Source organism: Lactuca sativa, chromosome 8 (genome assembly GCF_002870075.4).
Source record: "Lactuca sativa cultivar Salinas chromosome 8, Lsat_Salinas_v11, whole genome shotgun sequence".
Lineage (NCBI taxonomy): Eukaryota > Viridiplantae > Streptophyta > Magnoliopsida > Asterales > Asteraceae > Lactuca > Lactuca sativa.
The window spans coordinates 50,757,209-50,769,976 of NC_056630.2; the positions used below are offsets into that span (position 1 = coordinate 50,757,209).

General features: G+C 33.2%; 1 protein-coding gene across 9 annotated transcripts; it reads left to right on the plus strand.

Annotated features, from left to right (window-relative positions):
• The first annotated feature begins 2,014 nt into the window (after positions 1-2,014).
• On the plus strand, positions 2,015-8,194 carry LOC111899552 (uncharacterized). Of its 9 annotated transcripts, none has more exons than XM_052766835.1 (13): positions 2,015-2,116; positions 2,218-2,252; positions 4,557-4,775; positions 4,856-4,928; positions 5,004-5,084; positions 5,175-5,238; positions 5,328-5,415; positions 5,502-5,586; positions 6,038-6,117; positions 6,476-6,638; positions 6,743-6,844; positions 7,016-7,087; positions 7,362-8,194. In XM_052766835.1, the coding sequence occupies exons 3-11, from the start codon at positions 4,675-4,677 to the stop codon at positions 6,803-6,805; spliced, it is 798 nt and encodes a 265-aa protein (XP_052622795.1). In that variant the 5' UTR covers positions 2,015-2,116; positions 2,218-2,252; positions 4,557-4,674; the 3' UTR covers positions 6,806-6,844; positions 7,016-7,087; positions 7,362-8,194. The 9 variants fall into 9 exon arrangements, with proteins under 9 accessions (XP_052622795.1, XP_052622799.1, XP_052622798.1 ...); XM_052766839.1 differs by lacking the exons at positions 2,015-2,116; positions 2,218-2,252 and having other exon boundaries at positions 4,200-4,775; positions 7,362-7,460; positions 7,706-7,811; positions 7,981-8,194; XM_052766838.1 differs by lacking the exons at positions 2,015-2,116; positions 2,218-2,252 and having other exon boundaries at positions 4,200-4,775; positions 7,362-7,460; positions 7,710-7,811; positions 7,981-8,194.
• Positions 8,195-12,768: the final 4,574 nt, after the last annotated feature.

The window sequence follows — 12,768 nt, forward strand, 5'->3', positions numbered from 1 at the left end:
TCAATAACAAATTAGTATAAGAATTTATAATTAACATCAATAACATCTTTATTTTTTAACATGTACTTTATAAATTTTAATTTTATAATTTTATTTTATGTGACATACGATATTCTATAATTACATAAACACATGATTTTCTGCTGCGATTTAGTTCCTTGTTAATCAACGACCTTTAAATGATATTTGCCATTAAAAAACAACAAACATAAAGGAATGAACTCATTCTTTCATATACAAATTTAAGAAAAATAAATAAAAGATTATTACACAAATGTACATCAAAGTGGAAGCCTATCCTTCTCTTTAACTTTAATAAACAAATGTTACCTTTTTTTTTTTATATTTGTCAATCACTTATAAATTTTGATATTTGTCATTTTGTAGTATTTTTAGAATAAATAATATGCACACGCTATTTATAGATTTTTTCAAATTTTAAAATTAAAAAGCCACATGATATATATATATATATATATATATATATATATATATATATATATATATATATATATATATATATATATATATATATATATCTTTACTATCTTATAAAAGAAATCTAACTATTTCTAAAAATAGATTGATTATAATAATAATATTTTTTTAAGACGTTCAAATCTATAAGCTTAAAATACAATTAATCAATGCATAATTAGTTCTCACATGATTTTGACCTAGCTCTTTAATTCCCCAATTTTACCATTAATTATCGCTTGATTTTGATCACACCCCTTCAAATAATAATGCATAGATAGTCAAACATCTTATAATGCGGCTCCTTATCGCCCACATCTCGGATATCTGATGTTATGTTATCTTCTTCGTTATACAGTCTCTCCCTCTCCGCTCTCTGTTTCACTGCCCTCCTCCGTCTCTCTGTTTCTCTCTAAGAAAAACCCTAAACGTTTCCATCTGACAACCATTTACCACTATAACCGGACATTTACCGCCACCAAATCATCACCATTAAGCAACCATGATCGTCGAATGGTATACAATATCATACTCTTGGCCTTGGAACAGTTGAAAGCGTCAAGTTTGAAAGAATTCTCACACCCTCGACAACGTAAGTATTAAATTATATCGTTTCATCGTTTTAATTTTGAGGCTTTTTTTCCCGAATGGCAGGTTTTTTAATCGGGTAGAGATAAACAGAAATATGAGTGAAGGGAGGCGCATGAACAAAAATCAAAGATATTAAGATGAGCATAACCAAGAACAAAAATTCCGGTGATTTATTTTTTCCGATTTCAGTTTTATCCCATTTTAATCAAAACCTCTCCCTCTCACCATCAATCTATTCTTTATAGTTGTGTTTCTATTTCTGTTTTGGAATTTGTTTGTTTGAAAGATTTGTGTTTTTTTAGGGTTTTAACTAACCATTAGGATCTGGTTGCAGAGAATGAGTTCATTTTTTTGGTTGTTCTAAATTTATATAATTTCTTTCTTTTACTTAATCTTTATAAAAAAAGTATTGGTTTAACGGTATGAGTTGTTGTTGCTCCTTATGATAGCGTTCCTTGCCTATCTGGGATGATTTTGCCTCTTCTCTCTTTTCCCTCTTCATCAGAAATAGTGGTACAACATTCAACCTCCCACCTCAATCGTTTTTTCTTTGATTTCCCGTTTGCCAACTAAGATCTGTATTTTTTTAGTTACTAATCGTTTGTTTTTGGGGAAGGTGAACTGAATGGAGGTGCAAGACTAGAAATCTAAAGGATGAAGGTGAACAAGACGTTTAACGAAGATCTGATACTTCATTTTTCTTCGATCTTTTACCCTCTTTTTTATGATCTGTAAATGGAACCATGAAAGGAAAGATTTGTGTGCTTTGATTCCATTTGCAGGTATAGTTTTATTTCAAAATTTTGGTTCATGATGTTTCAAATGATGTTTGGAACACATGAATTTGATTTCCATGTATAAGCTTTATTTAATCTATGTGTATATATGATCTGTTTAATGTGTATTTTTCATTGTGTGTTTGTCTAACAGTTAAATTTTAAATAAAGGGAACTGAAAGCTTAATTTATGCCTTGGCTTTGGAGGGAAACAAAGTTTCACCAACAAACTTTAATAAATCCTTATTTGCTTGCATCCTTGTTCTATAAAGGTTCCATAATTACATCAGTTTTGGTTTTACATGTTATTATAAAAGATTAATTCTCTCTATATATTTCATGTAACCATTTTTGTTGCTTTGTGGATTTCTAGGAAAATTTGAGGTGCATTCAAAATTTGAAATCAAGGTTCGCTTATATCCCTTTTTAGCTTATATAAGAATCTTTGGCATGCATTATATGCTTAATTAGAATCTTTTTTCATGCGCTTATTCTTTGATGCATGATTCTTGACCGAATCTTTTATGAAATGAAGTTTCTAGGATTATGAAACTCATCAGGTGTTGGTTCTATAGTAGTATGGGTTTTCATGTGGTGGTGAGTCTGTCTACCCTACCATTTTCATGCTTACAAAGGTCATTATAAACATATTAAGGTAGGTTGAATTGATATGTGCAAAAGTGAGATGATTTGATAATTGATACTAATGTTATTATTATTAATATATTTGGAATGTTTTGATACTATTTATCTGTAAAGGTACCTTTATATATATGAAATACATTTTAGAAAGATATCATTTTGTCTACGTGTTGGTACATTTGATTATATCATTAATTTTTTAATAAAATATTTTGTCTATGGCTTATATGAGTAGAATGTATGCTGATGAGAAGAATAAAAGGTGAAATTATATGAAAAAGTCAATTATAATTCATCTGTCCAAATTTTTTGATTCCAAAGTTCTCTTTTTGTACTCTTAAATGTTTTTTCATTCGATATAAATAATTATTTTTTTGCACTACTAGAAAAAAGGCCTTTTACGACGCGCAAAATACGACGCTCATTGATCTATGTTACGCAAAGGAGAGTGACATTAGAAAAATGTCATCTCTTCAAAAAATTTAAGGATAGAAGACACGCATTATTGCGCGCCCTTAAATTAGTGTCTAAAAAAAAACACGGAGGGCACCTATAATAAAATTCGCGTCGTCTAAGGATGTCGCTTTATAATTTTTAATGGAACGCGCGTTCCATCCTTTAACAGTAGGGGGAAATGAAATTCTGAAAAAAATTAAAAATCCCGCCTTCCTTTTTTTTTCTCCTTTCCCTCTTGCCCTGGACGCTCCTTCCTTCCCCCTCCCGACATTGACTGCTGCTTACTTCTTCCCTCACTTCTACCTACTGGAACCACCATATCTCCCACTCGATGTTGAAATTGTTAGAAAAAGCCCTAATTATACTCTCAAGTCTAAATACAGAAAAAATAGAAGATGGTGAAGAAGTAGCAGTAGAGGAAGTGGAGGATGAACAGTCGAAAATGGAAGGAATGGCATCAATAGCGTTGTTACTAGATGGGTCAATCTCGGGTCATTTTGTTCAGCTTCCCGAGTCCGTTTATTACCAGATGGGTCAATCTCGTCTTTTTGTCTCGACTTCATATCTCTCTGTAAAGCAAGCGACGACTTCATATCAAAAGTGGAGGTGGCAGCCTAAAGACTGTTATTTGCCAAAGTAAGCGTACCTGAAACGTGAAATTGGCAAATTGGATTGCACAGAAACGCGATTGGGATCAGGAATTTTGGTTTTGGAACGCCGATTTGTGAAATTGGGATCAGCACATCCTTTTGAATCGGTTTGTCTTCCTTTACCTCTGTACTCTCACTCACTCACTCTCTCTCTCTCTCTCTCTCTCTCTCTCTCTAAGCCCTAAGCTGCCACCATCAATAATAAAATAGTTCGATCAAGTTTAGTTCAATTCCTGATCATCGATTTGAAATTCTATTTCTGATATGACCTTTTGTGCAATTCTTTGACCTTTTAATCTTAGGGTTTATCTTCATGAAATCTAATCTCTGTAAACGAACTAATACACTTTAGGATTAGGGTTTAGTAATGGGATTCCTTCGTTTTTGTTAGGGCGATGTGAGTAATGAACCAAGGAGAAACACACAACAATGTAATCAAGAAGAAGATGTTCCAGTCTTGGTTGATGCAATACTTCCATTATCTGCAGCTGCCATGGCTTTGCCACCTTTATCTATTCGAGGTGATTTGGGAGTTGTTTCTACTGCTGGAGTTAGATATGCATATCCACTCCTAAAATCATTTGCAAAAATGGGACCTCAAGGTGTTCTTGGTGCCACAAAGCTTTTACGCCCTTTTTCAGAAATAGTTGATTCATTGGGACTCAAAGATCCTTTCATTAGAAATTGGGTGGATCTTTTGTCTTTCTTACTTGCTGGAGTGAAATCCGATGGTGTTCTTTCAGCAGAAATGGTACATAATCATATCATACATTAAAAAGTTTCTTTTAAGGTAGTTTTACTTTTTGGTATGATGGAATTGAGGAAGGAATGGAATGGGCTATTCCATTACCACATGTCCTCATCCATTCCATTCCAACCAAACAGAATCCATTCTATTCCTTCATATTTTATAGTTCTCTAAATGTCTAATCTTTTGCCTGTATATATATCCATATATTTGCAGATTTATATGTTTGCAGAATGGTATAAACCAGGTTGTAGTTTAGAATACCCTGTTGGTGGAACTGGAGCACTTGTTGAGGCTCTTGTTCTCATATTTTCCTTCTGATAAACTTCCAAAAATGTCAGAACCTTCACAACTTATGACAGAAAATACACGTTCTGATCTTTATGTTGCACTCCCTGTTCTCAGTCAAGGAAAGAAATGGGTCTTACTATACAGGTAAAATTTCATCTTCATCATATTTTCAGTTTCACATTATTCTTGAATCGTGATATATCATTATCTTTTTTATATGTTAGTACATGGAGGCATGGCATATCTCTTTCAACCTTATATAGAAGAAGCAATCTTTGCCCTGGGTTAAGTCTACTGGTAATGTCTTCTCTTCAGTAACTATGCAAAATGTCAACTTTACCCTTTAACTGAAACTTGATTAAACATTTTCAGGTTGTTGGAGATCGTAAAGGTGCAGTGTTTGGTGGTTTAGTTGAGGCACCTTTGAAACCATCAACAAAGAAAAGATACCAGGTTTGTAATTGTTTAATTAAGTTCGTTTCTCTATATGTTGACAAAAGACTTTTCTACCCTTTTTCATTATGATGAGTAAATACTATACAGGGATTGAATGATACATTTGTGTTTACAAATACACCAGGGCGTCCTGTTATATATCGCCCCACAGGTACTGCATTTTCTTGATAATATATAAAAAAATCTTTTATAATTTTAATATTTATTTGGGATTTATTATGTTAATTGTGCATTTGTTAGGGGTGAATCGGTATTTTACTCTTTGTTCAACTGAGTATTTAGCGCTTGGTGGGGGAAATCATTTTGCATTGTATCTCGATAGTGACTTGTAAGAGTGTTGCACTTGCATCATTCCTATTTTTCTTTTTGAGGGATAATATGGTAATTTGGCAATTTGCATATTTTTTTCCCCAGATTGAATGGGTCAAGTTTGGCCTCAGAAACTTATGGTAACTCTTGTTTGTCACACACCCAAGAATTTGAAGTGAAGGAAATTGAGGTGCTTTCTCTCACTTATTTTTGCAAAAATTACATTTTTGATCCTCGAGTATGGCTGATTTTGTTCAATTTGGGTCCTACAAAATTCTCTTGCAAATTTGATCGTTATTTGAGGTTTTTGTAACGTTTTTACTCTTCGTTCCAAGTAAAATGAGTTGGGACTAAAATTGAAAAGATCAGCAATACTCAGGGACCAAAAATGGTCATCTTACTTAGAACAAGGACTGAAACTCTACAAGAAATTTCAAAGGACCAAAATTGTAAGAGAATTTTTGGGGACCAAAATTGAAAAAATGGTTCGGGACCAAAAATAGTCAAATAAGGACTAAAGTTGCAAGAGAAAACTTTTTGGGACCAAAATCAGAAAAATTAGAGATTCTCAGGGACCAAAAGTGTAATTTAATATAAATAGTTTGCATAAGTTGAGTTGATATGAATGTCAATGTGTGCAGCTGTGGGGGTTTGTATATGCTTCAGAGTATGAAGAGGCGATATCAATGTTGAGGACAGAAGCACCTGGGATATGTCGATGGTAGATTGACAATTATGCCCTTCATCTTGTATATATTTTAACATGGGTGTTCCATTTCCATTGCTATGTTTGTTGAAACTTGGTTTGTTGGGTTTCAACGTAGATAACTTTTTGGATTTATGATATACGTATAAAAGATTGATAAAGCGAGGGGTTTGTGTTAACAAGTTAACGGAAATATATTTTCTGATTTTGTCAATCTTTTTAAAGAGCTACTCTTTCCACTTTTCATCCTTAACAGATAACACTTTTTATCTTTTTCTTGTTTTCTCTTTCAAATGGTGTACCTTTTAACTTTTATGGATGACCTATATAATAGTGATAACTACAATTAAACAAAGTAGCATCCACTTCTCAGGTTTATACTGCCCCTGATTCTGCCTGGTATAAAATGCCTAAGTCTACAAGGTGAGCTTTGTGGTTGGACATGCTTTTACATTGGTGTGGCTGCTGTTGCTTTTGGATGCTCTTATTATCACCTCAAACCAAATGATGGTCACCTTGTTTGGGATCGTTTGCCTGTAAGTTATATCATTCCTCATATTTAACAAATTTCAATATATAAATGATTAAATTCTCATGTTTTCTGTACTTTTTTACTAATTTACAATCACAAGGACAACAGATGCAAATGAGGAATCTTCACGATCACATGCCATTCTTCGTTCATAAATCTTGCAGGAAATGAAAGAGGTGCAGATACAACTGATAATGATAAGAAAACAAGGTAAAGGTTGGAATATAGAATGGAATGGAATGGAATGAGTCATTCCATTCCATTTCTTCCCTCTCTATTTTTCTCTCTCTCTCTCTCTCTTTTATTCTAATGATCAAAGTTCTTGTTTTTAATATCAGTTTCCTTGTTCTCTTTTATACTTGATGCACCTTTTATTTGCAGGCTTGGCCTGTGCGTACTCCAAGGCCTGTTGCTTTCAAGCTTGTTGTTGATACCCCTCTTCTTACTGGACAGGTAAGTTTCAAATCTTTTTGTTGTGGATTTCTTATAGTTTCTTTTTGTTGTGGATTTCTTATAGTTTACTTAGCTTCTTAAATCAAAGAGTATAAAGCTTTCCTAATGTGTTATAATAATTAAGAAAACGGTGTTTTTTTGAAAAATACTGATGGACTTTGCTATTTTGTTGTATGGTGTATTACCTTGAATATAATTTGTTTTTATAGTTTTCTCTTTTTATTTAATTTAAATTTGGATATAAGTTTGTAACACATGGGATTTATGATTGCAGCAAACAATCTTTCTTTTCTTTCTAGACATGATTAAAGGCATGTTTTTGGCTGTAGTTATTGGACCACCTGTTGTGGTTGCCATCATTTTAATAGTACAGGTATTATTCTATCTTTGAGAAATTTCATTTGCCATGTCATCAAAAGCTGCCAGATGGACTATTATTTTTCATGTTTGAGTTGGTTCTCAACTTGTAGAAGAATAACATAAAATATTTTGGCATCTGAGTGTAAAAAATAATATTTGAACTCATAAGTTCCTTAATAATACTTTATTGTGTTACATGTACTTTATTACTTACTCATAATATATAATTCAATCTGATTATTGATTATATATTATGAGTAAGGAGAGCATTCTAAACATTCTGGAAACTTTAAAAGAAGAGGGAAATAGGGTCTTGTTCAATGCTTTAGCTGTGTTTGCTCTAAGGGAGATCAACTTATCACAAGTAAGTTACTGTTTCACCCTTTTATTTAATATTTTTGTGATTGAATGAAAGTCTTAATGAAAGTAATTGACAACCTTTCTCTGTAAATGATGTTGTGATTGTGGGAGAGGTGTTGTGTTTTTCTCTGTTGCTAAGTAACCTTCTCAACAACAACATTCTACTTAAGCAGGTGAGTAATCAAGATTAAGGGAGACTTGTAATCATGTTTGACATTCATTTCCAGTAAGAAAAAGAGTTGTATGATTATTTGTTAGTTTTATAGGAATGTATAACCCATGTTAGCAATGTTTTATTTTTGTTTAACATTTGAATGATTCTTTGTATGACATTACAATTTGTGTAATTTATTTTATTTTTTGAGTATGAAATTTTATTTTATATTATGCAATGGATTGTATTTTTTGTATATGGTATTTTATTTCTATTATGAGAAATTAAATGCAAATTTAATTTAAAAATTAATAAATATATAAATTTATTTTTTTTAAACATTTAAATTTACGATACGCAAAAATGTGTGTCATCTTCATTTATGACATGACCTTTCTTGACAGGGGCTTTCTTGATACGCATTGCGTGTCATTAACACGCGCGTCGTAAGGTTACGACACGCGAATGCGTGTCATCTTCCTTTATGACATGGCCTTCCTTGATACGCATTGCGTGTCGTAAACGCGCGTCGTAAATGAGCGTCGTAAATGAGCGTCGTAAATGCGCGTCGTCTCTCTTTATGACAGGGCCTTCCTTGACACGCATTTGCGTGTCGTCTGAGCCTTTTACGACGCGCAATGAGCGTCGTAAAAGGCCTTTTTTCTTGTAGTGTTGGATTGTAATTTGAAAAAGATTGAATAATAAAAATGTATTATAATTATCCATAATATATATTATTCTCATGTGGTTATTTGAAGTTTTGGAGGTTTGACTCGTGTAAAAGAAGCTGCAGGTTTGCTGGTCTGGTAAGAGGAGTCAACAAAATTCGATATGCGTGAGGAATTGAAATAGTGAGTGTGTATGTATTTTGCCACAATTTTTTTCGTTGGTTTCTTTATTTATTTTTTCTTGTAGTTAGTTGTTGATGCTTTGATACAAGAAGATGGAGTTGTGAAATATGGAAAGCAGATCCAGAATATAGTATGGAAACATAAAATGTGAGTAGGTTATGTACTGTGTAGTGCTACCCACACTGAAAGTCGCCATCTTTTCGGGGAGTTTTAGTTGTGTTATAAGTTGATTAAGGCATGATTTTATGATTGTTATACAATATTATTAACAACTTATTTTTCTCACATGAATTCTATTATTTACTCATTGCTGATCCTAATCTCTAGTGGATGCTTTGTGTGGCTGGTGAAAATTTGTCGAAGTCAAATTTTGGTTAAATCCAATGGCACGCAAACATATATTGTCCATATCGATCAACAATACATGTTTTATGTAGCAATCATAGAAAGCAAGTTGGTTATCAAAATTTGCTGATCCTAATGCGTGTGTTATTTATTTGACAAGAATCATAAAAAAGAACTAGCCCAACATTAAGCAAGAGATAAACTATTTTTTTAACGAACTATTCACCAAAATGAATTAATCACTATCAGGAACTGTTTACCGCCGCTGCTTTGTGCGGGTAAATGACTAGTATATATATATATATATATATATATATATATATATATATATATATATATATATATAATATTTATTGTAATAAATTAAATATAAATATGTTTCTTTCTTCCTTAGTATTTTTAAAATACACTTTAATATTTAATATTTTTTAAGAGAAAATGACAAAAATAGCCATTTATACTAATTACATTACAAAAATAGCCAAAAAAAATCGAAGTTACAAAAATAACCTACAATTTCACAGATGGAAATGCCCCATCTGCGAAATGACCATTCCATCTGCGTATGTACAAGCACCTAAAGCACAGCTGTGCTTTAGGTGCTTGTACATTCGCAGGGGCTTTTGATTTTTTTTTAATTTTTTTTTTAATTTTTTTTTCTCTATATACAGGGGTAAAATCGTAGATGGAATAGCTCCATCTGCGATTTACTCTCATTCTATCTGCGAATTTGTGGTTTTTTTTGTTGTTGTTGTTTTTTTTTTAGTTTGACTATGAAATGAATTGGTTTGACTACGAAATCATGTTGCTATATAAAAAGTTTTGTAGAAAATTATCATTTTGGTTGTTATTTGTTTAGGATCTTTCTCTAAAATTTGCTCAAAAAATGATTGAATATTTGGTTTGTCTTGTAATCGGTGGGAGATGGCAAGTTAATGGAACTAATCTGGAATACATATGTCCACAGGGAGGTATTTCTGAATTTGCTTTGATATTTTCTGAGTATATTAGTTATGCTGATTTTGTATCTTTGGTAAGAAGCAAAATTGGTTTGTTAGACAAATATAGAATTAGTCTTCGTTTCCACCATCCTAAATTAAATTATTATATAGCTATAGTTGAAGACATGGATGTTAGAATGTTGATAAACGTAATCAAATGTAGTGGAGGAAGGGCTGTGAAAGTGTTTGTGGTGGTTGATGAAGTTGAGGAGGTTAATGGGGGTGGTGAAATTGGAAACCAACTTGTTGGTAATTTATGCAGTTATAAAGGGAGCAACGATCCGATAGGTACTTTCAATACTCCTAGTGTACCTCAGTTTCACAGTGTTGCTGAAAATGTTAATGTTAGTTATTCACCTATTCACTATGTGGATCCTGAGAATTACAAGTCTGTTGGTGATGATGATGTTGGTACATATCTTAATCATGTGGGTGGTCGTTGTGATGATGTTGCCGAACAAGAAGTTAAAGTTATGAATAGGCGTGTGGTAGATAAAACTAAAAAAAAATCAAGTAAAAAAAATGAAATAAATCATGTTTACGGGCATTATGTTGATGTTGGTGATGTACGTTTAGATATAACCGAGCTACAAAGCAATTCCGATAGAGATGAGTTGGGTGATGAAGTTAAAGCTAAGTTTCCCGATAACCTTTTTCACGGTATGCCCCCTGTACCAGCATGCCCATTTGATATTAATGAAGATATCCCAACACAGATGGTAGACATGAATCTTCAAAAGATTCAATGTGAGAGTATATTTAAGAACAAAGAACCTTTAAAGCGGTGTATTGGTAAAAAATGTCTTCGAGAAGGTTTCCAGACGAGGACAAGTAGATCCACCAAATCAAGGTATGAAGTTGTGTGTGTTTCGAAAAAATTTTCTTGGTTACTAAGAGCAAAAGCAATTAAAAATTCTGATGGACTTTTCCAAGTGAATAAATTTGTTGATGTACACACATGTTCTTCAACATTGTTGCAACCTAATCATCGACAAGCAAACAAATATGTTTTGGGTGAATATGTTGCTGATGTTTTGGCTGAAGACTATAGTAGAGTTTATCGGGGAAAAGAAATTGTTAATGATATGAATGCTCAATTGAATATCAATATCTCATACCATTAGGCATGGCGTGCGAAGCAATATGAATTGTTGTCGTTAAGGGGTACGAAAGAGGATTCTTTTACCAAACTTCCGGCGTATTGTCACAACTTGGCCAAACATAATCCGGGTACTATCACACATATTAAAACAGATGCTGATGATCGCTTTGAGTTTTTGTACATCGCACTCGGTTGCTCGGTTAGTATTATCATATTATATTAATTTTTTAATATTTATTTTGGTGTATTTGAATAGATATACAATGTATTGTAGGTACGCGCTTTTGTCAATTTTTGTAAACCGACCCTAGTAGTAGATGGAGCTCACCTAAAGGGCGAGTTCAAAGATACCATGTTACTTGCAGTTACTAAGGACGGACAAAACCAAATATTACCGGTTGCATATGGTATATGCAAAAATGAGTGTACCGATTCTTGGACATGGTTTTTTCAAAAACTACGTGATTGCATAGGAAATATGCAGGAGCTTACAATTATATCTGACAGGTCTCCATCTATAGCAACATCCGTTGCCAACATTTTTCCTCACGCTCATCATGGAATATGTGGTGTCCATTTGTATTTCAATATAGTATCTAGATTCGGCAAGAGTAAGACAGTTAAAGGAATTTTTTGGGAGGCGTGTAGGGCGTACACAATTGATGCTTTTGATGCTGCCATGGATGTTATGAAAAAGACAAAAGAACCAGTATGGGAGTACTTAAAAAGTATAAATCCAGAAACTTGGTCAAGGGCATATTTTAAAGGGAACCGATACACTCTTATGTCGTCCAACAGTGCGGAGTCTATAAATGCATTATCTAGACACGCACGTAAGGTGCCAATACTTATGTTGAACGATTTTTTTCGTGCTACAATGCAACAATGGTGGTTTCAAAGACGTAACTTTGTAGGTATTAAGTAAATTTGTAATATTAATGTTTTATTAATTTTGATGTTATTGATCTTAACTTCTTCATTTTGGCTGTTTTTTAGCGGAAGCAACAACAATACTTACCCCTTGGGCGGATGAAGTTGTAAAAGAAAACAAGAAAACTTTTACCAAATGGGATGTTCGCATGATCTCAAATACGAAATGTGAGGTCAAAAAGGGGGCACAAAATGTGATTGTTGATTTTCAACATATGACATGTACATGTAGGCATTGACAACTATATGGGATACCTTGTGGTCATGTCATAATATGTTTAACAGTGAACAATTACCAAGACTGCTCGAGGTTTGCATTAAATGCTTACTTTACCGAAACACTGAGGAAAACATATGAGGAATCAATAAACCCTCTGCCAAAGCCATCCGAATGGGAGATCCCCGATGATTTGATGATTGTTAAGCCACCTATAATGGATAAACGTCAGCCAGACAGGCCAAGAAATACAGACCGCATTCCATCCCAAGGCGAGGGTCCAATTATAAAAGAGTGTTCTACATGTGGTCAACTAGGACACACGAGAAATAATTGTACTGGAAGGGCGTCCGGTAGCGGA

Coding starts and splice junctions, on each gene's coding strand:
- LOC111899552 (XM_052766835.1), top strand. CDS start 4,675: ATGTCAGAACCTTCACAACTTATGACAGAAAATACACGTTCTGATCTT. Junction 5,239..5,327: donor TGTTATATATCGCCCCACAG/GTACTGCATTTT, acceptor TGCATTTGTTAG/GGGTGAATCGGTATTTTACT. Junction 6,118..6,475: donor GCACCTGGGATATGTCGATG/GTAGATTGACAA, acceptor TCCACTTCTCAG/GTTTATACTGCCCCTGATTC.